The 23,848-nt window shown below is 43.9% G+C and overlaps 2 protein-coding genes across 2 annotated transcripts in view; both read right to left on the bottom strand.

The window, feature by feature from the left end:
* Window positions 1–23,848, bottom strand: part of PGAP1 (post-GPI attachment to proteins inositol deacylase 1) — a 1,319,879-nt gene that overhangs the window by 1,037,594 nt on the left and 258,437 nt on the right. The gene's annotated exons all lie outside the window — the stretch shown is intronic.
* LOC138644904 (uncharacterized) lies at window positions 946–4,824 on the bottom strand. The gene is made up of 5 exons (XM_069733826.1): window positions 3,811–4,824; window positions 3,643–3,729; window positions 3,286–3,481; window positions 2,979–3,138; window positions 946–2,038 (listed from the first exon to the last, which is right to left on the bottom strand). The coding sequence occupies exons 1-5, from the start codon at window positions 3,883–3,885 to the stop codon at window positions 1,297–1,299; spliced, it is 1,260 nt and encodes a 419-aa protein (XP_069589927.1). The 5' UTR covers window positions 3,886–4,824; the 3' UTR covers window positions 946–1,296.

Genomic DNA, 23,848 nt, shown 5'->3' on the forward strand with positions numbered 1-23,848 from the left:
CACCTGACCAATATTCTTAAGGTACCGTAATAAAACTATTAACCAACGATACCGACCAGTGATACGACCGGACCGTGATCGTTGTTTAGTCGTCGCGTGGTTGCTGGAGAGCTGTCACACAGACAGCTCTCCAGCAACCAAAAAAAGAGCAAGTCCCCGTGTAATCTGGGTAATGTTATGAAGCGCATGGCCGCAATCACGATGTTTTCCCGTTTACCATTGTTAATGTAATTTAAAAAAATAAAAAAAACCTTACATTCCGGTGTGTGACACGTCCATCGCCGTCAGCTTTCCGTACTGTGCCAGCCCTAAAGCACAGCACAGCGTTTATTATTAAGTCAACGGTGTGCTCTGCTTTACGGGCGGGAATCACAGTGTCAGTCACTGCGGAAAGATGACGGTGAGGGACGTGGTTGACACCTTTTTAATTTTTGGGGGGTATTGTTCACTTATTTGAGTGTTTAAAACACTGCGCTAGTAACCCAATAATACCTTGTTTAAAACAAAGACATCGCTGGATCGGTGTCAAACACGCCGATCCAACAATGACAGCGTGTGATCAGTTACCCCAAAAAATTCCTAATCATTCGCTGACACCAAAAATCTCACAGCAGGGGCCTAATCGTTGTACGATTTCAGAAAAGATAACGTTGGTAACACACAAAAAACAACTATATCGTTACTGAAATCGTTGTGTGATGGTACATTTTAAACTTGATATATTGAGCAATGCTGTTTGTGTTTGTAACATCTCATAGTACAATGTGCGACAGCCATATAAAAAAATGAAAAAAAAAAAAAATTATAAAATATTGTCAGACATTGCACATCAGGTGTTACAAACACAAGATTTGTGTATACGGCGCACGGTGTGATTTGGTGCAAACTTTATTTGAGACAATAAAAACTCACTATTAATAAAAAAAATAATTTTATTAGGGACACACAAAAAAAAAAGAAATGGGAAATGTTAAGGGGTATCTATGTCGGCAATTAAGGGGGATTGATATACCCCACTTTTGGGAGGTGTTGAGGAGACCGAGGAGGAGGACGAGGGGGAGGAAGCAGCATAGTCTATGACACTAGACGGGATGCCGACATCAATCCAGCCAGTTGACGGTGGCGAGACTGCCAAAGCAGGAGGTGAGGGAGGAGGAGGGACGACCAGTGTCCTTGGCTGGCTACTCCGGCTCCGGGTAGACCCAGGCTGTGTACTAGGTGTACTCCTTGTAGACCCAGGCTGGGTACTGGGTGTACTCCGTGTTGACCCAGGCTGGGTACTTGGTGTGCTCCGGGTCAACCCAGGCTGTGTACTGGTGGTTGTTTTGGGAGCAGCCATAGCCAAGGTTGTAGTGCTTGTCGTAGTTTTCTTTTTTTTTTCCTCCTCTCTCCCTCTGGGTGTGGGTCGGCTTCCCGTCTGTGTGCCCTTGAAGGCCTGGCAGGAGCAGAACTTTGGGACTCTGTTCTGTGGTGGCGGTGGCCCTCGGCACGCGGAGCTCTGTGGTGGTGCTCTGCAGCAGGAGTCGGAGTCATGGCAGCCAGCGATGGTACTGCGGGCACTGTAGTCGCTGACTGCATGACCTGAGCCTGCTGCAGAGCAGTGACATATGTGTTGTTGCAGCCCTGCATGACCGAAATCTGGAGTTCCGGCGTAAGATGTTCAACCATGCCCTTGTGAATGGCACTAAAAAAATGTTTGGCCGGCCTCGAGAGCTCCGATTCGATGTTTTCAAGACGCCGGTCGATATTGGACATTTTATCGCACAGCGCCTTGAAACCATTCTGGAATACGGTGCTCAAATGTAAAAATTCGGGCAGGACCGCCCTGTCCGAGGCCCTCTGACGCTGTCGGGAAGACCCGAAGGAAGGTGCGACAGAGGCCTCGGCCAGGGGAACATCTGATGGACCGGCTGCCGGTTCGCCAGATTGTGGTGGTGCAGACCTGCTCTCGCTGTGGGATGGCTGCGACGGGTCAGATGGCGCTTCACGAAGGACCGCTCCAGAGGGTCGGACAGTCTCGCGGGTGCTGTTGTGTGTTCTGTGAAAACATAAAGAAACCATTAGTATACTAAATATAACATTTCACATGCATCATTAATTAACTTTACCGGCGGTATCCATTGCCGCCGTTAATATTAACCTATTTTTAATATTGACACTGCATATGCCGCATCAATATTAAAAAAAAAAAGCATTTATTGATTTATAAATTGTCACCCAGGGTTGCGGTTTGTAACGCCCGACAATTACGCTTATCGTTGGAACTGCCATGACGTCACGGTCATGTGACCGAGACGTCATCACAGGTCCTGCGAGCTAGGCAACCATGGGAACATAACCTGCCTTGCAGTAGAAGGTATGCCGTGTCTATTATATTTTAAGTTTTTGTGTGTAAAAAAAACTGGGATACACCTGGATGGGCACTATACTACTTCACTATGAAATATTGCCCGGGCATGGCCAATCTACTATCTTTCTGTGTTCTGTATACTTCTGATTTCAGGGAAATAAATAGTAAGTCAAGCTCACCATTGTAGTAATCCCAGAAGGCTCAGAGCACGGAGCAGCTGTGTCAAGCGTGAGAAGACCAGAAATGAACAAAAAATTCGAGGTCACCGAGGCGTGAAAAGTAAAAACTAAATACTTTATTCACTTCAATCAGAAGCAGAGGATGAAACATCTGCACAATACAATAAAAACACTATCTACGCGTTTCAGGTCTGATGTTCCCTGTCACCTGAAACGCGTAGATAGTGTCTATTGTATTGTGCTGATGTTTCATCCTCTGCTTATGATTGAAGTGGATAAAAGTATGTATTTTTTACTTTTCACGCCTCGGTGAGCTTGCTTTTTTTTCTTCATTTCTATACTTCGTACTTGCCAAAATAAATGGCTGGGCAATAAGCTACGTGGCTGGAATATAGGACGTGAATATGCATGTTGTAAAAACTAGGTGTGTGCATAGGTACTATACTTACTCTCTGCTGTCAAGGACCGGTCGCAAGAACTGCAATATACGGTTGTATTTGTACACAGAGGTCCTTGAAGCTGCAGCACCACTACGGATCTGTCCCTCCTTTTTCAGGCCCCTCTTGAAACGGTCCTTCATGGAGCGCCATCTGGTCTTCAATTGTTTAACTGTGTATAAATTTTAAAAAAATATATAAGTTTTAGAGAAAATATTGGAAACGATCACGCAACCGTGTGCAATCCCAATAGAAGACATCACAGACGGTTGTGTAATCCTGGCATGATGGGTCACAGCAGCATTTTGGAAATACTTACGAAATTTAGTTTGGACCGTGGGGGAAGCGCTGTCGAAGCCATCCCACAGCGATTGTGCCACCTCAATCCACAAACAGCGCAACACGCCCTGGTCCGCGTGCCGGGGGTCACGGCTGTCCCACAACGGGTCCCGTTCCTCTATGGCTGCTACCATTCTGTCAATATCCAGCGGGTCATCATGGGCCCGTTGTGAAACCTAGAATAAATGTAAAATATTAATGTTTGAAAGATAAAAAATGTTGTCCCTACCTCCTTCACCGCCACCTACCACCTCCCCCCCCTCCCACCACCCCCCATACCCGCAAAAACAAAAAAAATTAAAGAAAAAAAAGGAATAGGTTTGACATAAAAACTTACTCGCCGTCCTGCAACCACAGCTTGGCCCCGTGGTCTCTGCTCCTGCTCCCTCTGTTCCTCCTGGCTCTCCTCCTCACTTGAAGAAGCCTGCAAAATAGTTTACAAAAAGTTGAGTGACCCATCTACAAATGACAGCGAATAGTAAGCAACAGTAGATCATGTACTCACCGGACTCCTCAGCGGTGGGGTGTTGCTGGAATCGCTGGCCATAATGCAATTCTGAAATAAAGAACAAAATAACATTTATCCTATGCTCCTAGGCACAATACAGCAATATAAAAAAAAAAAAAAACATTTACATTTCAACCACAAAGAACATTGCACTCCAACTGAACTAACGCTGAGCAAACAACACTGCCACATTGATTAAAAGAAACAATGGCAGAGACAACCCAATGCCAGAGTAAACAAAAGCCTAAAGATAACAAAACAAATATACAACAGACCCTATGTCTTAATCCCAAAAGAGAGTTTTTTTTTTTTTTTTTTAAAATGTACAGTATGCACGGAGCAACCCAAAAAACACAATAGATTTTTAAAAGGAAAAAATTAACAACCCACAAAAATTAAGGGCAGAAACGTTAATATCACACCATACTTTACAATAAAACCGACAGGGCCGGAGACAATAAAAGGCCATACAACGCCATACATCACAACCAGAAACATACAACAATGTCTTTACACAACCACAGTGCAGTACATAATACACAACTTGCAATAAAAATTATTACATTTAATAAAAGGGCGCAGAATCATTCTATACTACTATACTTTACAATAAATCCAACAGGGACGGATACAAAAAAAGGCCATACAACGCCATACATCACAACCAGAAACATACAACAATGTCTTTACACAACCACAGTGCTGAACATAATACACAACTTGCAATAAAAAATATTACATTTAATAAAAGGGCGCAGAATCATTCTATACACTACCATACTTTACAATAAAACCAACATGGCCGGAGACAATAAAATTCATATAACGCAAGAATAAAACATCACAACTGAATCCAAAAAAACACCACCAAACCAATAAATGGAAAAGAAAAATCTAACCTGGAAAGAACAATAATCAAGGCCGCAGACAATGAAACGCCATCCTATACAACGCCATACATCACAGCCAGACTAAAAATACCACAATATCTTTAAACAACCACAGTGCAGAATATAATACACAACTTGCAAAAACAATTTTAAAAAACATGTAGAAAATGCAGAGAATCATTCTATACTTACATCTCTGGACAGCGGATGAAAAGACAGTCTGGTCAAATGTGTAGCCTGATGTGTAGCCTGCAGCAGAAGTGACAAACAATCCAAACATTTTCTTTATATATGGGGGATGTTTTTATCACTGTTTGCACTATCTAGACACTGTCTAGACACTTTTTTGTTTAATTTTATTTAACGACGCATGCGTCGCACAACGCACGCACGACGCACACACGCGACGCAAGTGCGTTGTCAATTGGTTTCAATGGGAAATTGAAACGCAATGACGACGCACGAGCGACGCAAGTGCGACGCGTGCGTTTTTTAGACGCTACAAAAATGCAACATGTAGCGTCTCAGACGCCACCCAGGTGCATTGAAACGACGCATGCGTCGTGCGTTTTTCCGAAAACGCATGACAACGCAACGCATGCGTCCCCAATGATAAAGATAGGGGCGCATGACGCATGCGTTGTCGTGCGTCGACGACGCTGCGTCGCATGACGCTAATGTGAACGTAGCCTAAAAAGTTGGGGACACACAGGGTTAATAGCAGCGGTTACGGAGTGCGTTACCCGCAGCATAACGCAGTCCATTACCGCCGGCATTATCCCTATGTGAGCGGTGACTGGAGGGGAGTATGCGGGCGCCGGGCACTGACTGCGGGGTGCAAGGAGCAGCCATTTTCTTCCGGACTGTGCCCGTTGCTGATTGGTCGTGGCTGTTTTGCCGCGACCAATCAGCGACTTGGAATTCCATGACAGACAGAGGCCGCGACCAATGAATATCTTGTGACAGACAGACAGAAAGATGGAGGTGACCCTTAGACAATTATATAGTAATTGTCTGGCAAAAATTAGGAGACCGCTTCACAGTTTTATAAAAATTAGTTTCTCTACATGTCTGACAGCCATTCCATTCCAGTGTCAGGTGAATTCCAACAAGAGTACCCCTCATTCTACTTAAAGGGAACCTGTCACCCCGAAAATCGCGGGTGAGGTAATCCCACCGGCATCAGGGGCTTATCTGCAGCATTCTGTAATGCTGTAGATAAGCCCCCGATGTTACCTGAAAAAGGAGAAAAAGACGTTAGATTATACTCACCCAGGGGCGGTCCCGCTGCTGGTCAGGTCGGATGGGCGTCTCCGGTCCGCTCCGGCGCCTCCTATCTTCTTTCCATGACGTCCTCTTCTGATCTTCAGCCATGGCTCCGGCGCAGGCGTACTTTGCTCTGCCCTGTTGAGGGCAGACAAAGTACTGCAGTGCGCAGGCGCCGGGCCTCTGACCTTTCCGGCGCCTGCGCACTGCAGTACTATCCTCTGCCCTCAAGAGGGCAGAGCAAAGTACGCCTGCGCCGGAGCCGTGGCTGAAGATCAGAAGAGGACATCATGGAAAGAAGATAGGAGGCGCCGGGGCGGACCGGAGACGTCCATCCGACCTGACCAGCAGCGGGACCACCCCTGGGTGAGTATAATCTAACGTCTTTTTCTCCTTTTTCAGGTAACATCGGGGGCTTATCTACAGCATTACAGAATGCTGCAGATAAGCCCCTGATGCCGGTGGGCTTACCTCACCCGCGATTTTCGGGGTGACAGGTTCCCTTTAATGTGCTTCTCATTAGGTGATCACCTGAACCAAATCTTATTTAACGAAGTAGAGTATATAAAGTATAAAAAACACTGCTGTGGTGTTCACAATCCTTTTTTATCCAAAATCTTTTATTGAAGTTGAACAAGCTGTAAGGCGAAACGGCGCTCGTCGGGCGCAGGACGTGACTCTTTTCCCTCTATGCTGCACCACTTTTCACCTTTAAGGCCATGTTCACACAATGCGTTTTTTACTGCGGAACCGCCGCGATTTTGCCGATGCGGGTCCGCAGCTGTTTTCCATGCAGGGTACAGCACAATGTACCCTATGGAAAACAGGAACCGCTGTGCACATGATGCGGAAATTCACTAAAAAAGCCGCGCTGAATAGCTGCGGTAAAAAAGAAGGACCATGTCACTTCTTTGTGCGGAACTGCAGCGGTTCTGCACCCATTGACCTCCATTGTGAGGGTCAAACCCGCAGTAAAACCCGCAGACGAAAAAAATATCTGCGGGTTTTCTGCGGTTTGTGGTGCAGAACCGCTGCAGCAGGAAGTGCGTGGGCGGAGTGTGGCTGTCCCCCCGTGCCCCAATCTCACCCCCCCATGCTCCGATTCCACCCCCCTCCCGTGCCCTCATCTCCCCCCTTATACTTACCGGGCCTCCCGCTGTCCGTCCGTCCGTCCGTCCGTCCGTCTTCTCCCTGGGCGCCGCCATCTTCCAAAATGGCGGGCGCATGCGCAGTGCGCCCGCCGAATCTGCCGGCCGGCAGATTCGTTCCAGGCACATTTTGATCACTGCGATAACCTCACAGTGATCAAAATAAAAAAAAAAGTAAATGACCCCCCCCCCCCCTTTATCACCCCCATAGGTAGTAACAATAATAAAATAAATAATTTTTACCCCCCCCCCCACTACAGTCAGAACTAGGGTTAGGGGTAATGTTAGGGTTAGGGGTAGGGTTAGGGGTAGGGTTAGGGGTAGGGTTAGGGGTAGGGTTAGGGTATTTTCAACCATTTTAACCCTAAAAAAACTTCCCAGAAAACTGCATAAAAAAACGCACTAAAAACCGCATAAAAAAACGCATCAAGGCGCATGCGCGGACTCTGATGGAGCAAGACGCGCTTTGCTGAGCTCCGCAGCCCGGCGCTTGATTTAACCCTCGCCGAGCACCGGAACTGGGAGGATTTCATAACGAGCAGACGCCCCTCGTGCCCGTGAGTCCGGCGACTGATAATGCCCAAAAAGGGGGGAACTAGCCAGCCGGTGGGTCGCTCGATAACAGAGCTCTTGGCGGGCAGCGGCACTGTTAAAATGGCCGCCGCAACTATCCCTGCTCCCACCCCATCCCCGCAGCTCAGCGCAGGAGCTGGCGAGGAGGACTCAGATAACGGAGGAGACGCTGTCATTGACACTGCAGCGTTAACTAAAACCCTCCAGGAGACTTTTCGCTCTGAGCTCTCCACCGCTATGCAGAGCATTACCATCCAGCTGCAGGACATTATCCAGCGCACAACACACCTTGAAGAGAAGATGGACGCCACAGCAGAGGCCTTAGAGGAGGACCAGGAGACCCTCAAGCTACATGCGGACCGTATAATAGACCTGGAACTAAGGAGTGAAGATCTAGAGAACAGGTCACGCAGAGGAAACATCAGGGTACGTGGTCTGCCAGAGTCTTTCACAGCATTAAAAGACACAATTGCCACACTGTTCTCAGCTCTCTTACCAGAGGTGGATCCCTCTCTGATGCACATCACAAGGATTCATAGGGCCCTGGGCAGGCCGAGAGCCCCAGACATTCCCAGAGATGTAGTCCTCAAAATGCAATATGAGGAAACCAGGGACCTTATCTTAAATGCTGCTAGACCACTCTCCACACTACCTGGCCTACCAGACTCTGTACGTCTTTTTTCTGATATTGCCCCTACCACACTGTTCCGCAGAAGAGCCCTAAAGCCAGTCACCTCAGCATTACAAACGGCACAAGTCAAATACCGTTGGGGCTTTCCATTTTCTCTAACCTTCACTCTGGGAAATGAGCTTCACATATGCCGTTCACTAGAAGAAGGCAAAAAGGCCCTTGAAAAAGCTGGATTGCCATTTGCTGATTCCCTGCCACCACAACCACAAAGAAAACCACGTCCGGCCAAGGACTGGCAAAATGCTCCCATAACTAGGAGCCAACGCACGCGAATTACTTGACTGGCAGCTGATGATTAACTGAGCACTTGATTTGGTCTTGATGCCACATCACAGCCTACTGCTGGATTTGCCGCGCTTCGTGGGTTTGTCTATGTTATATAATAACAACATAGATTATCCTTCCGGTTCCGAATTTATCTAGATAGGCCCTAACCTACCTAAAAAATACTTACCTTGTACTCTTGTACTCTTGTCCCCCCCCCCCCCCCCCTCCCCCATTTTTTTTTTTTTTTTTTTTTCCTCTCCCCCTCTCTTAAATCCCCTCCCCCCTTCACCGTTATAACTTGGGAGGGTCTTGCATTATAATGGGTTAGGCGTCGGGTACACCACATGTTGCCTAAATTCTGGTGTTTTCTGGTAAGCTTTATATTATGGCTTTCTGGATCGCCATACTTTATGGGCCCACGGCCCAAATCTACTTGTTCGTATTGTTGTATATGTCTGTTTTCCCCTGTATTGTCTCTTTCATACTGTTTCCCCTTAGACTTACACATCGCTGTCAGTTCTTTCATCATCAACGGAGGCGCCATCACTGGCTGAGATGGACCAACGCCCAGCTCAACAGGTCTCTAAGCGGTAAATATATGCCTAATCATGTGTAGGGTAATCTCCCACAATGTGAGAGGGTTGAACTCCCCTATCAAACGGAAAAAAGCTTTTCTGGACTACCATAAGCACAAACCTGACATCCTGTGCCTACAAGAAACTCACTTCTCCTCCACTTCCTCACCCAAGTATTTCGATTCCAAATACACTCGCCATTATTTAGCTTCATGGGACCGCAAAACTAGGGGTGTGGCCATATTTCTCAAAAATTCCTTTCCCTTTCACCTAACTGACTCGTATTCTGACCCAGAGGGCAGGTTCATTATTTTAGAAGGGACTCTACAGGGCAAAAACTTCTGTATTATAAATAGTTACCTCCCCGCCACTACCCAACTGACAGTATTTAAAATGATAATTTCAAAAATATCCCTTTTCTCATACCACTACCTAGTTTGGTGCAGAGACTTTAATTTGACCCTGAACCCGAGCCTGGACAGCAGTTCGGCGCGCAGATCTGACATTCCCAAGGGCGACAGGAAAAATTTTTTGCATATGATGAGTGAGAACAGGTTGGTAGATATATGGAGGGAAATGAATGGGCCTACAAGAGGATACACGTTTTTCTCACCAGTCCATAAATCATATTCACGAATAGATCTACAAATAACGACTGCAAATTCACTCACAACGGTCCTATACTCTCGCCATGTCTCATCGACCTGGTCGGACCATGACCTCGTCCTATCCGTTTTTAAATTTGACATCACCACCTCCAACCTTTTTAAATGGAGATTAAATGAGTCACTGATCACAGATCCTACAATATCCTCTCAAATAACTGAGGACTTAAAGCTTTTTTTCCAAACTAACGCAATCAATGACTCTACACCAGGGAACATTTGGATGGCTCATAAAAAGTTTATCACCGGCTCTCTAATTAAAATTGCCTCCCACCGTAAAAAAAGCAGAACTGAACTCCAGAATAATCTAGAAACCAAATTATTTAAATTAGAACAGGCAAACCAACTGTCTACATCCCGCTACCTAACAAAGCAAATTCACGACGTTAAAAGACAGTTGGATGTCATCCTTACTAATAGAACGGAAAAAGCCCTGTCATGGACCAGAGCCACTTTCTATAAGCAGGCAAACAAGCCCTCCAGAATGCTAGCACGCCAATTACGAGCGAGAGAATATATTAACACCATACCCTCTATCAAAGATAATACAGGACATATCAGCTTATCCCGAGAACATTTACAAAGTCTTTCAAGAATATTATCAGAAATTATACTCCTCTCCTCCAGCTCCCCCCACTAATCTTTTAAATACCTTCCTACAGGACATAAATCTCCCCAAAATTACGGAGCCGATAGCGCAACAGCTTCAATCAGAAATCTTGCCAGAAGAGATCAATTTAATAATTAAAAAACTAAAAGCAGGTAAAGCCCCTGGACCGGATGGTCTTTCAGCCCTATACTATAAAAAGTTTGGAAATCTCTTCATGCCCCACATCAAAAATTTTTGTAACGCTCTCCTTCTGGGTTCGAAAATGCCTCCTGAGTTCTATGTCGCCCATGTCACCGTTATACCCAAACCAAAACGAGACCTCTTATCAGTTAAAAACTATAGGCTCATATCTTTACTAAATGTTGACTTAAAAATATTTACTTCACTCATTACGGATAGACTAAACAAAATTCTCCCTTCACTGATTCATCAGGATCAAGTAGGCTTTATTCCTATGAGACAGGGCCCTGATAACATACGAAGAAATCTCAATGTCATCCATTCAGCAAATAACACTCAGAAGCCACTTCTGGTCTTAGCGTTAGACATCGAAAAAGCTTTCGATACTGTCACCTGGCCCTACCTCTTTACAGTACTCAAAGAAAAAAAAATTATTCACTTTCTTATGTCACTTCGTGCGTTGTTAGGTAATTTACGGTAAATTGTTTTCATTTAATGAATAGCCAAAATCCATACTCCTAGGTACTTGGTGTATTTAGATCTCTCTGTGAGTATTTTTTTTGGTTGTGTGTTCCTGTCCCCAAGAATTCTCTGAGCGATCCTGATTTAACTGCATATTACTACATGTTTTTGCATGATCCATGTTAGGGGATAATATCTGTATATCCATTCTCATACGTATCTTTTTCTGCATTATTTGTATTCCATTTTCTAGTGTAAGGTTCCCTTACTTATTTTAATTTTTATTGCATCAATAAGTTAACCATCAATAATTACCTTTGGAAAGGACCTATATAAGAGCTTATTCTATGATCTGAATCTTGATGCAAATTATATATATATATATATATATATATATATATATATATATATATATATATATATATATATATATATATATATATATATATATATATATATATATATATATATATATATATATATATATACACACACACATATACACTCGTGTTTAGTAGGTACCGGATTTGGCTCTACCTTGTGTGTGGGGAATACATGTGAGTGTCATTCGCCATCTTTTTAAGAATCACTGTATGCGGTCCAGTCAGTGGAACACGAGTCATCGTATGAAATGGAATCAAGAGCAGCGACCAGAATTGACGCGGGGCTGTGTTGTTCGTACTACACGATGGAACACATACTACATAAAGCACCCGGAAGTGATGTCATTAGCACTTCAGAGAATGTATCTGAACATGGAACGCACACCGGAGTAGGTGAGGGCTTGATTAGCACTAATAGATTATAGATGAACTAGATGGTGGCCCGATTCGAACTCATTGGGTATTCTAGAATATGTATGTAGTTTTTTTATGAAGTTTACAGAATAATGCAATTTATACACAGGATTCAACCGGCCGGGCGCGACCAAGTTAGCGAAGCATGGTTCAAATTCCGTGCCAATTCGCCGCCGGACTGCGCCTGTCGCTGATTGGTCACGCCCGACTGCGAACAATCAATGAAGCCAGGGCCTGCTCCAGATTTTTGAGGGCCCCGGGCGAAAGAGTCTCCGTCGGCCCCCCTCTTTAACACATCACAATTCATGATGCCCAGATACAGCAGAGAAATATAGCACAGCCAAGTAGCATACAGTCCACGTAGTACATCACACAGCCCACGTAGTATATTGCACAGCCACGTAATATATTGCACAGCCACGTAATATATTGCACAGCCACATAATATATTGCACAGCCACGTAATATATTGCACACACATAATATATTGCACAGCCACATAATATATTGCACAGCCACATAATATATTGCACAGCCACATAACAAAGCACAGCCACGTAGTATATAGCACAGCCACGTAGTATATAGCACAGCCACGTAGTATATAGCACAGCCACGTAGTATATAGCACAGCCACGTAGTATATAGCACAGCCACGTAGTATATAGCACAGCCACGTAGTATATAGCACAGCCACGTAGTATATAGCACAGCCACGTAGTATATAACACAGCCCATGCAGTATATAACAGGCCACGTAGTATAGAGCTTAGCGATATAGTATATTGCCCAGCCACGTAATATATACCACAGCCACGTTTTATATAGCACAGAGACGTAGTAAATAACACAGCCCACGCAGTATATAACACAGCCAACGTAGTATCTAACACAGCCAACGTAGTATATAGCAATGTGGGCACCATATCCCTGTTAAAAAAAAAAAGGATTAAAATTAAAAATCGTTATATACTCACCTTCCGTCGGCCCCCGGATCCAGCCCAGGCATTTACCGATGCTCCTCGCGATGCTCCGGTCCCAAGAATGCATTGCGGTCTCGCGAGATGATGACGTAGGGGTCTCGCGAGACCGCGATGTCATCATCTCACGAAATCGCAATGCATGGACCGGAGCGTCGTGAGGAGCAGCGGGAAAGGCGACGGAAGGTGAGAATATAATGATTTTTTATTTTGTTTATTTTTAACATTAGATCTTTTTACTATTGATGCTGCATGCTAATGGCAGCGTTAACGGACTGCGTTACACTGTTGCACAACGTGGTGTAACGCAGCCAGTAACCCTGTGTGAGCACTGAATGGAGTGTTTATAATACTGTAATGTATTTCCAACAAAGTAGTGTGGCGTGTGTGTGAGTGTTGCATGTCTGCCCAGGTTTTTTTTTTCTTTTTACTACTTTACATGTATTACAAACATAGTTCTGCGGTGCGTGTGTATGGCGTGTTGCGTGTGTGATGGCTGTGTATGTGTGTGTGTGGCATGTGTGTACGTGGCATGTGTGTGCAGAGAGTGTTGCTTTTTTTTTTATTTGAATGTAATGTACCTGTATTTAAAATTAAGAGCAGTGCAGCTCCTAATTGTTTTCCGTTTAAAAAAAAAAAGAAAAATTAAAAGAAAAATGTATCCAAAAAATGTACATAGTATCATTTCACCAAGGTCAATTTTACAGTGTGGTTTATGAAAAACAGGAAAACACAACATGCAATACAGATTTGGTTGAGGGTCTATTTCTTTAACCCCTTAATCCCATTGGACGTACTATCCCGTCAAGGTGACCTGGGACTTAATTCCCAGTGACGGGATAGTACGTCCAACACGATCAGCTGCGCTCACGGGGGGAGCGCGGCCGATCGCGGCCGGGTGTCAGCTTACTATCGCAGCTGACATCCGGCACTATGTGCCAGGAGCGGTCACGGACCACCCCACCTTAACCCCCGGCACACCGCGATCAAACATGATCGCAGTGTTCCGGCGGTATAGGGAAGCATCGCACAGGGAGGGGGCTCCCTGCGGGCCTCCCTTAAACCTTCGGAGCAACGCAATGCAATCGCGTTGCTCCGAGGGTCTCTTACCTCCTCCTCCCTGCAGCAGGCCCGGATCCAAAATGGCCGCTGCATCCGGGTCCTGCAGGGAGGTGGCTTCACAGCGCCTGCTCAGAGCAGGCGCCGGGAAGACTCCCTGCTCTGCACGTCAGATCCATGATCTGACACAGTGCACAGCAAAGTGTCAGATCAGCGATCTGTCACTTTACTGTGATGTCCTCCCCTGGGACAAAGTAAAAAAAAATAAAAAATTTACATGTGTAAAAATAAAAAAAATCCTAAATAAATAATAAAAAAATGTTCCAATGAAAACATTCCTTTATCTAACTTAAAAAAAACAATAAAAGTACACATTTTTAGTATCGCCGCGTCCGTAACAACCTGACCTATAAAAAAGACAAAAAGCAACGCTTTATTATCATACCGCCGAAAAAAAAGTAGAATAACACGCGATCAAAGACAGATATAAATAACCATGGTACCACTGAAAACGTCATCTTATCCCGCAATAAACGAGCCACCATACAGCATCATCAGCGAAAAAATAAAAAAGTTATAGTCCTCAGAATAAAGCGATGCAAAAATAATTTTTTTTATAAAATAATTTTTATCGTATAAAATCGCCAAAACATAAAACAATTATGTAAATGAGGTATCGCTGTAATCGTACTGACCCGAAGAATGAAACGGCTTTATCCATTTTACCAAACGCTGAACGGCATAAGTGTAAGGCTATGTGCACAGGTTTTTTTGCGTTTTTTTTCACGGGAAAAACGCTATAAAAACTCATTAAAAACACATACATTATGCATCCTATCATTTAGAATGCATTCTGCATGTTTTGTGCACATGATGCATTTTTTTCCACGAAAAAAATGCTTCACGGTAAAAAAAGCAGCATGATCATTCATTTTGCGGATTTTCTGCGTTTTTCCCGCTATTCTATGCATTTCGGAAAAAACGCACAAAAAACGTGTCAAGAAACGCGCCAAAAACAAATGCAGATTTCTGGCAGAAATGTCCGGTTTTTGTCAGGAAAATTTCTGCCAGAAATCCTGACGTGTGCACATACCCTTAGTGTGACTTGTGATTCAGTGACTTTGGATTCAGGGAGTTTCTAAAGGAGGATTTACTGAATTGCTGTCTGTATTTTATTAATACTTTGCATTTGTTTTTGTTTTTTATTTAACGGTTCTGTATGGTGCAATCCCCATTAGGAAATGTGCTCCACTATTGTTAATGCCATCCAGTGCACATCTTGCCACATGTATGCAGTCCTTGATCAGCCGGTCGAGGGTGCATACTGCTGTGTGAGATGTTAGCACGTTGTACATTTGGAAGCCCAGATTCTGGATCTAAATGTGCAGCTGGCAACACAGATCCATTGACAACATGGAAAGGAGTCTTCTGCTCACTGAGCAAACGTTCAATGGGATAGATGAGGCGGGGGATGGTAGAAAGGAGCTGCAGGACCGTGAAGTAGCAAGCTGGGTGACAGTTAGAAGGCTGGGTAGAGGGAAAAATGTCAGTGAGGCTAGTCCTGATCTGGCACACACCAATAAGTTTGCCAAGTTGGCAGATGAGGGGGGTGCCAGTGCAGGGGTAGCACTGCTGCAGCCAGGCATGTCCTCTGAAAGCCGGAGGAGTGACTGCTCCAGTAAGGAGGGAAATAGGAGAGCAGGGCAGGCCAGACAGGTGCTGGTATTGGGGGACTCAATTAGTACGGGAACAGATGGGGCAATCTGTCACGAAGACAGGGATCATCGAACGGTGTGCTGCCTACCTGGCGCTCGAGTCCGACACATCGCTGATCGGGAGGACAGATTACTGGGAGGGGATGGTGAGGACCCAGCGGTCATGGTGCACATTTGCAAAAATGACAAAGTTAGAGATAGGTGGAAGGTCCTTAAAGATGATTTCAGGGAATTAGGCTGCAAGCTGAAAGCAAGGACCTCCACGTGGTATTTTCCGAAATACTGCCTGTACCACGTGTCACGCCAAAGAGGCAACAGAAGATTAGGGAGGTTAATAAGTGGCTTAAGAATTGGTGTAGGAAGGAGGGGTTTGGGATCCTGCAGAACTGGGCTGACTTCTCAGTTGGCTACAGGCTCTACGATAGGAACGGACTGCACCTCAATGGGGAGGAAATGGCTAGAAGGTTGGAGGAGTGTAAACTAGGGATTGGGGGGGAGGGTATTCATTTTATAGGAGGGGAAGGTAGTGCAGATAGAGACCTGGGCACAAATAAGGAAGTTGGGGGTGGCGGTGGTATGGGGAGGTGGGGTTAATAATTTCAGAAAGAATAGAGGTACAGAGAGGAACATCAAGTGCATGTATACTAATGCCAGAAGCCTTGCCTACAAAATGGACGAATTAGAATTAATGTTGTTTGAGCATAATTATGACATGGTGGGGATATCTGAAACGTGGCTGGATGAGAGCCATGACTGGGCTGTTAACTTGCAGGGCTATAGCCTGTTCAGAAATGACAGAATGGATAGGCGAGGGGGAGGGGTGTGTCTATATGTAAAATTGTCCTTAAAACCCATCCTGCGTGATAATATAGGTGAATCTAATGAAAATGTAGAGTCCCTGTGGGTGGAGAAAAAATAAGTTACTGACAGGGGTTTGTTATAAATCTCCAAAAATAATGGAAGCAATGGAGAATATCCTCGTAAAGCAAATAGATGAAGCTGCGACTCAAGGAGAAGTCATTATTATGGGGGACTTCAACTACCCTGAAATAGATTGGGGAACAGAAACCTGCAGATCCAGCAAAGGTAAAAGGTTTTTGATAACTATGAGAGACAACTACCTTTCACAACTGGTTCAGGACCCAACAAGAAGGGGGGCACTGCTAGACCTATTAACCAACAGGCCAGACCACATATCAAATATAAGGGTTGGGGGTCACTTGGGGAATAGTGACCACAAAATAATAAGTTTTCATGTATCCTTTAATAAGATGTGTAGTAGAGGGGCTACAAGGACACTAAAGTTCAGACGGGCAAATTTCCAACAGATGAGAGAGAATCTTGCTGCAATTAACTGGGACGATATCCTGAGACACAAAAATACATAAAGAAAATTGGAGACATTTATTAGCATTCTGGAGAGAACCTGTGCACAGTATATACCGTATGGCAATAAACATACTAGAAATAGGAGGAAACAAATATGGCTAAATAGAGCTGCAAGGGGCGCAATAAGCGACAAAAAGAAAGCATTTAGAGAATTAAAGTAAGTAGGTAGTGATGAGGCATTAAATAAATACAGAAAATTAAATAAATTTTGTAAAAAGCAAATCAAGGCAGCAAAGATTGAGACAGACTCATTGCCAGAAAGAGTAAAAATAATCCCAAAATATTCTTTAACTACATAAATAGTAAGAAACTAAAAAATGATCGTGTTGGCCCCCTTAAAAATAGTCTGGCTGAAATGGTGCATGAGGATGAGGAAAAAGCCAATATGCTAAATGACATTTTTTCATCAGTATTTACACAAGAAAATCCCATGGCAGACAAAATGACTAGTGATAAAAATTCCCATTAAATGTCACCTGCTTAACACAGCAGGAAGTACGGCGGCATCTAAAAATCACTAAAATTGACAAATCTCAGGGCCTGGATGGGATTCACCCCTGAGTACTGCAGGAATTAAGTACAGTCATTGATAGACCATTATTTTTAATCTTTAAAGACTCCATAATAACAGGGTCTGTACCACAGGACTGGCGTATAGCGAAAGTGGTGCCAATATTCAAAAAGGGGACCAAAAACTGAACTCGGAAATTATAGGCCAGTAAGCTTAACCTCTACTGTGGGTAAAATCCTGGAGGGCATTCTAAGGGATGCTATACTGGAGTATCTGAAGAGGAATAACCTCATGACCCAGTATCAGCACGGGTTTACTAGGGACCGTTCATGTCAGACTAATTTGATCAGTTTCTATGAAGAGGTAAGTTCCGGATTGGACCAAGGGAACCCAGTGGATGTAGTGTATATGGACTTTTCAAAAGCTTTTGATATGGTGCCACACAAAAGGTTGATACATAATATGAGAATAATGGGGATAGGGGAAAATATGTGTAAGTGGGTTAAGAGCTGGCTCAGGGATAGGAAACAAAGGGTGGTTATTAATGGAGCACACTCGGACTGGGTCGCGGTTAGCAGTGGGGTACCACAGGGGTCAGTATTGGGCCCTCTTCTTTTTAACATATTAATGACCTTGTAGAGGGCATTCAGAGCAAAATTTCAATATTTGCAGATGACACTAAACTCTGCAGGGTAATCAATACAGAGGAGGACAATTTTATATTACAGGATGATTTATGTAAACTAGAAGCTTGGGCTGATAAATGGCAAATGAGCTTTAAAAGGATAAATGTAAGGTCATGCACTTGGGTAGAAGTAATAAGATGTATAAAAATGCGCTTAATACTAAAACTCTGGGCAAAACCGTCAATGAAAAAGACCTGGGTGTATGGGTGGATGATAAACTCATATTCAGTGGCCAGTGTCAGGGAGCTGCTGCAAAGGCAAATAAAATAATGGGATGCATTAAAAGAGGCATATATGCACACGAGGAGAACATAATTTTACCTCTATACAAGTCACTAGTTCGACCACACTTAGAATACTGTGCACAGTTCTGGTCTCCGGTGTATAAGAAAGACATAGCTGAATTAGAGCGGGTGCAGAGAAGAGCGACCAAGGTTATTAGAGGACTGGGGGGTCTGCAATACCAAGATAGGTTATTACACTTGGGGCTATTTAGTTTGGAAAAACGAAGGCTAAGTGGTGATCTTATGTTAATGTATAAATATATGAGGGGACAGTACATAGACCTTTCTGATGATCTTTTTAATCATAGACCTGAGACAGGGACAAGGGGGCATTCTCTAAGTCTGGAGGAAAGAAGGTTTAGGCATAATAACAGATGCGGGTACTTTACTGTAAGATCAGTGAGACTATGGAACTCTCTGCCGTATGATGTCGTAATGAGTGATTCTTTGCTTAAATTTAAGAGGGGATTGGATACTTTTCTTGAAAAGTATAATGTTACAGGGTATATATACTAGATTCCTTGATAGGGCGTTGATCCAGGGAACTAGTCTGATTGCCGTATGTGGAGTCGGGAAGGAATTTTTTTCCCAAAGTGGAGCTTACTATTTGCCACATGGGTTTTTTTGCCTTCCTCTGGATCAACATGTTAGGGCATGTTAGGTTAGGCTATGGGTTGAACTAGATGGACTTAAAGTCTTCCTTCAACCTTAATAACTATGTTACTATGTTACTAAAATATTACCAATAAAAAACATCAATTCGTCCTGCAAAAAACAAGACCTCACATGACTGTGGACCAAAATATGGAAAAATTATAGCTCTCAAAATGTGGTAACGCAAAAAATATTTTTGCAATAAAAAGCGTCTTTTAGTGTTTGACGGCTGCCAATCATAAAAATCCGCTAGAAAACCCAGTATAAAAGTAAATCAAACCCCCTTCATCAATGTATTTCCATTTTCCCATCAGGGCTAGGGTTAGGGCTAGGGTTAGGACTACAGCTAGGGTTGCGGATAAAGTAAGGGTTAGGGTTGTGGCTTAAGTTAGGGTTAGGGTTTCGATTACATTTACGGTTGAGAATAGGGTTGGGATTAGGGGTGTGTCAAGGTTAGGGGTGTGGTTAGGGTTACCGTTGAGATTAGGGTTAGGGGTGTGTTTGGATTAGGGTTTCAGTTATAATTGGGGGGTTTCCACTGTTTAGGCACATCAGGGGCTCTCCAAACGCCAACATAGCATCAGATCTCAATTCCAGCCAATTCTGCGTTGAAAAAGTAAAACAGTGCTCCTTCCCTTACGAGCTCTCCCATGAGCCAAAACAGGGGTTTACCCCCACATATTGCGTATCATCGTACTCCGAACAAATTGGACAACAAATTGGGGTCCAATTTCCCCTGCTACCCTTGGGAAAATACAAAACTGGGGGCTAAAAAATAATTTGTGGGAAAAAAAAGTTTTTTATTTTCACGGCTCTGAGTTATAAACTGTAGTGAAACACTTGGGGGTTCAAAGCTCTCAAGACATCTATATGAGTTCCTTAGGGGGTCTACTTTCCAAAATTGTGTCACTTGTGGGGGGTTTCTACTGTTTAGGTACATTAGGGGCTCTGCAAACGCAACATGGCGTCCCATCTCAATTCCAGTCAATTTTGCATTGAAAAGTCAAATGGCGCTCCTTCCCTTCCAAGCTCTGCCATGCGCCCAAACAGTGGTTTACCCCCGCATATGGGGTATCAGCGTACTCAGGACAAATTGGTCAACAACTTTTGGGGTCCAATTTCTTCTCTTACCCTTGGATAAATAAATTGGGGGCGAAAAGATCATTTCTGTGAAAAAATATGATTTTTAATTTTTACGGCTCTGCATTATAAACTTCTGTGAAGCACTTGGCGGGTCAAAGTGCTCACCACACATCTATAAAGTGGTTCACCCCCACATATGGGGTATCGGCGTACTCAGGACAAATTAAACAACAACTTTTGAGGTCCATTTTCTCCTGTTACCCTGGGTAAAATAAAACAAATTGGAGTTGAAGTAAATTTTTAGTGAAAAAAAGCTAAATGTTCTGTTTTATTTAAACATTCCAAAAATTCATGTGAAACACCTGAAGGGTTAATAATCTTCTTGAATGTGGTTTTGAGCATCTTCAATGGTGCACTTTTTAGAATGGCGTCACACTTGGTTATTTTCTATCATATAGCCCCCTCAAAATGACTTCAAATGAGATGTGGTCCCAAAAAAAAAAAAATGGTGTTGCAAAAATGAGAAATTGCTGGTCAACTTTTAACCCTTATAACTCCCTAACAAAATAATTTTGGTTCCAAAATTGTGCTGATGTAAAGTAGACATGTGGGAAATATTACTTATTAAGTATTTTGTGTGACATATCTCTGTGATTTAATGGCATAAAAATTCAAAGTTGGAAAATTGCGAAATTTTCAAAATTTTCGCCAAATTTCCGTTTTTTTTTCACAAATAAACGCAGGTAATATCATAGAAATTTTATCACTTTCATGAAGTACAATATGTCATGAGAAAATATCAGAATTACCGGGATCCGTTGAAACATTCCAGAGTTATAACCTCATAAAGGGACAGTGGTCATAAATGTAAAAATTGACCCGGTCATTAACGTGCAAACCAGCCTCGGGGCTTATGGGGTTAAATAAAAGGTGTATGAAAATGAGGATAGAAGAAATTGAGTATTTATAATTTTAAAAGTGATTTTTAAAAATAGCATATGTGGTCAATAGATTTTCTAGTGGGGGTTTAGGGTTTTCAAGTTTGAAGGAGGGTATTGTTTGCAAGGTCAAGGTTTGGTTTTTTGGGGGGTAAGGGTTTGCAAGCTTGCGCATTGCGCATATTATGGAAGGAGGATATCAAGCTCAAACTTGTGTGCCTTGGTAGATTTTTGAGGGGTTACATTCGGGTGATTTTTTGCCTTCTTGCACATTGCTAAGATACAAAATTTGAGCAGTGTTGTATAGAAACCTATTACTTAGCATTTTTTGGGGTGTGTGGGGCCTATGGGGATTATTTTAGAGGGAGGTTTTGAAATCCTACTAGCTCTGGAGCAACTTTTTATTTTCTAATTCAGCTGCCTACACATAATTTTATAATAGCTAACAAGTGTTTTTCTACTTTCAGATCCAAACAAAAAGCTGGCCAGACAGCAGTACCAGGCCAACCAGCATGGACCAACCAGGCCATCCAGCAGAACTCCTGATTTAAGTATTAAAGAACACAAAGCTTTACATGTAATTTGTATAGTTGCTAATAACTGTGTCTTTATACTTGCAGATAAAAAAAGCCATTACTACTTCTTTTGGGAGCCCTCCTTCACAGCATCAGCATATTGAGGTACCGTATATACTAGAGTATAAGCTGACCCGAGTATAAGCCGACCCCCCTAATTTTGCCACAAAAAACTGGGAAAACTTATTGACTCGAGTATAAGCCTAGGGTGGAAAATGCAGCACCTACTGGTGAATTTCAAAAAGACAAAAAAAGATGCTCCATACCGTTCATTATGGCCCCATAGATGCTCCATATAAAGCTGTGCCACATATAATGCTCTGCACCTTTCATTATGGCCCGCCCCCATAGATGCTCCATATAAAGCTGTGCCATACAGAATGCTCTGCACCGTTAATTATGTCACCATAGATGCTCCACAAAAAGCTGTGCCATATAGAATGCTCTGCACCGTTCAGTATGGCCCCTGTTGTGAATTCTGTTGTCAAGCTCCCTCCTGTGGTCATGAATGGTACTTCGGCTGGTTCTGTCCATGGGCTTCCTCTGGTGGTTGTGAGTGGAGCTGCGGCTTCTGAGTTTCCTTCCACAGGTGACGAGGTTAATTCGTTAGCTGGCTGCTCTATTTAACTCCACTTAGATCATTGCTCCATGCCACCTGTCAATGTTCCAGTATTGGTCTAGTTCTCTCCTGGATCGTTCTTGTGACCTGTCTTCCAAACAGAAGCTAAGTTCCTGCTTGTTTTTCTCTGGTTTGCTATTTTTCTGTCCAGCTTGCTATTTTGATTTTTGTCTTGCTTGCTGGAAGCTCTGGGACGCAGAGGGAGCGCCTCCGCACCGTGAGTCGGTGCGGAGGGTCTTTTTGCGCCCTCTGCGTGGTCTTTTTGTAGTTTTTTGTGCTGACCACAAAGTTACCTTTCCTATCCTCTGTCTGTTCAGTAAGTCGGGCCTCACTTTGCTAAATCTATCTCATCTCTGTGTTTGTAATTTTCATCTTTACTCACAGTCATATGTGGGGGGCTGCCTTTTCCTTTGGGGAATTTCTCTGAGGCAAGGTAGGCTTTATTTTTCTATCTCTAGGGCTAGCTGGTTTCTTAGGCTGTGTCGAGTTGCATAGGGAGCGTTAGGAGCAATGCACGGCTATTTCTAGTGTGTGTGATAGGATTAGGGATTGCGGTCAGCAGAGTTCCCACGTCTCAGAGCTCGTCCTATATTATTAGTAACTATCAGGTCATTCCGTGTGCTCTTAACCACCAGGTCCATTATTGTCCTTACCACCAGGTCATAACAGGCCCCATAGATGCTCCACATAAAGCTGCCCCATATAGAATGCTCTGCACCGTTCAGTATGGCCCCATAGATGCTCCACATAAAACTGTGCCATATAGAATGCTCTGCACCGTTCATTATGGCCCCATAGATGCTCCATATAAATCTGTGCAATATAGAATGCAGCTGCTGTTGCAATTAAAAAAAAAAAAAATGACACTCACCTCTCTTGCTTGCAGCTCCTTAGCGTCCCGTCTCGGCGTCTCTCCGCACTGACTGTTCAGGCAGAGGGCGGCACGCACACTAGTACGTCATCGCGCTCTCTGACCTAAACAGTCAGAGCAAGAGGACGCGGACGACGGAGCGGCGCCCGGCGGGTGGAACATGGACAGGTAACTATGACATACTTACCTGCTCCCGGCGTCCCTGGCTCCTTATCCCGGACAGCTGGTCTCCGGGTGCCGCAGCCTCTTCCTTTGTCAGCGATCACCGTTACCGCTCATTAGAGGAATGAATATGCGGCTCCACCCCTATGGGAGTGGAGTCCATATTCATAACTTTAATGAGCGGTCCCACGTGACCGCTGAACAGGGGAAGAGCTGCGGCACCTTAGACCGTGGGATGGGCAGGGGGAGCGCCAGGAGTGCCGGGACTAGGTGAGTATATGACAGTCCTCTCTCCCCCTCACCCGCCGACCATGACTCGAGTATAAGCCGGGAGGGGCACTTTCAGCACAAAAATTTGGGCTGAAAATCTTGGCTTATACTCGAG

The sequence above is a fragment of the Ranitomeya imitator genome, chromosome 7 (assembly GCF_032444005.1).
Source record: "Ranitomeya imitator isolate aRanImi1 chromosome 7, aRanImi1.pri, whole genome shotgun sequence".
Lineage (NCBI taxonomy): Eukaryota > Metazoa > Chordata > Amphibia > Anura > Dendrobatidae > Ranitomeya > Ranitomeya imitator.

Excerpts from the sequence above, each read along its gene's own strand:
- LOC138644904 (XM_069733826.1), bottom strand. The coding sequence starts at position 3,885 with ATGTTATTTTGTTCTTTATTTCAGAATTGCATTATGGCCAGCGATTCC. Across the intron at positions 3,482-3,642 it reads CTGTGGTTGCAGGACGGCGA|GTTTCACAACGGGCCCATGA; the intron begins GTAAGTTTTTAT and ends CATTTATTCTAG. Across the intron at positions 3,139-3,285 it reads CACGGTCCAAACTAAATTTC|TTAAACAATTGAAGACCAGA; the intron begins GTAAGTATTTCC and ends ATTTATACACAG.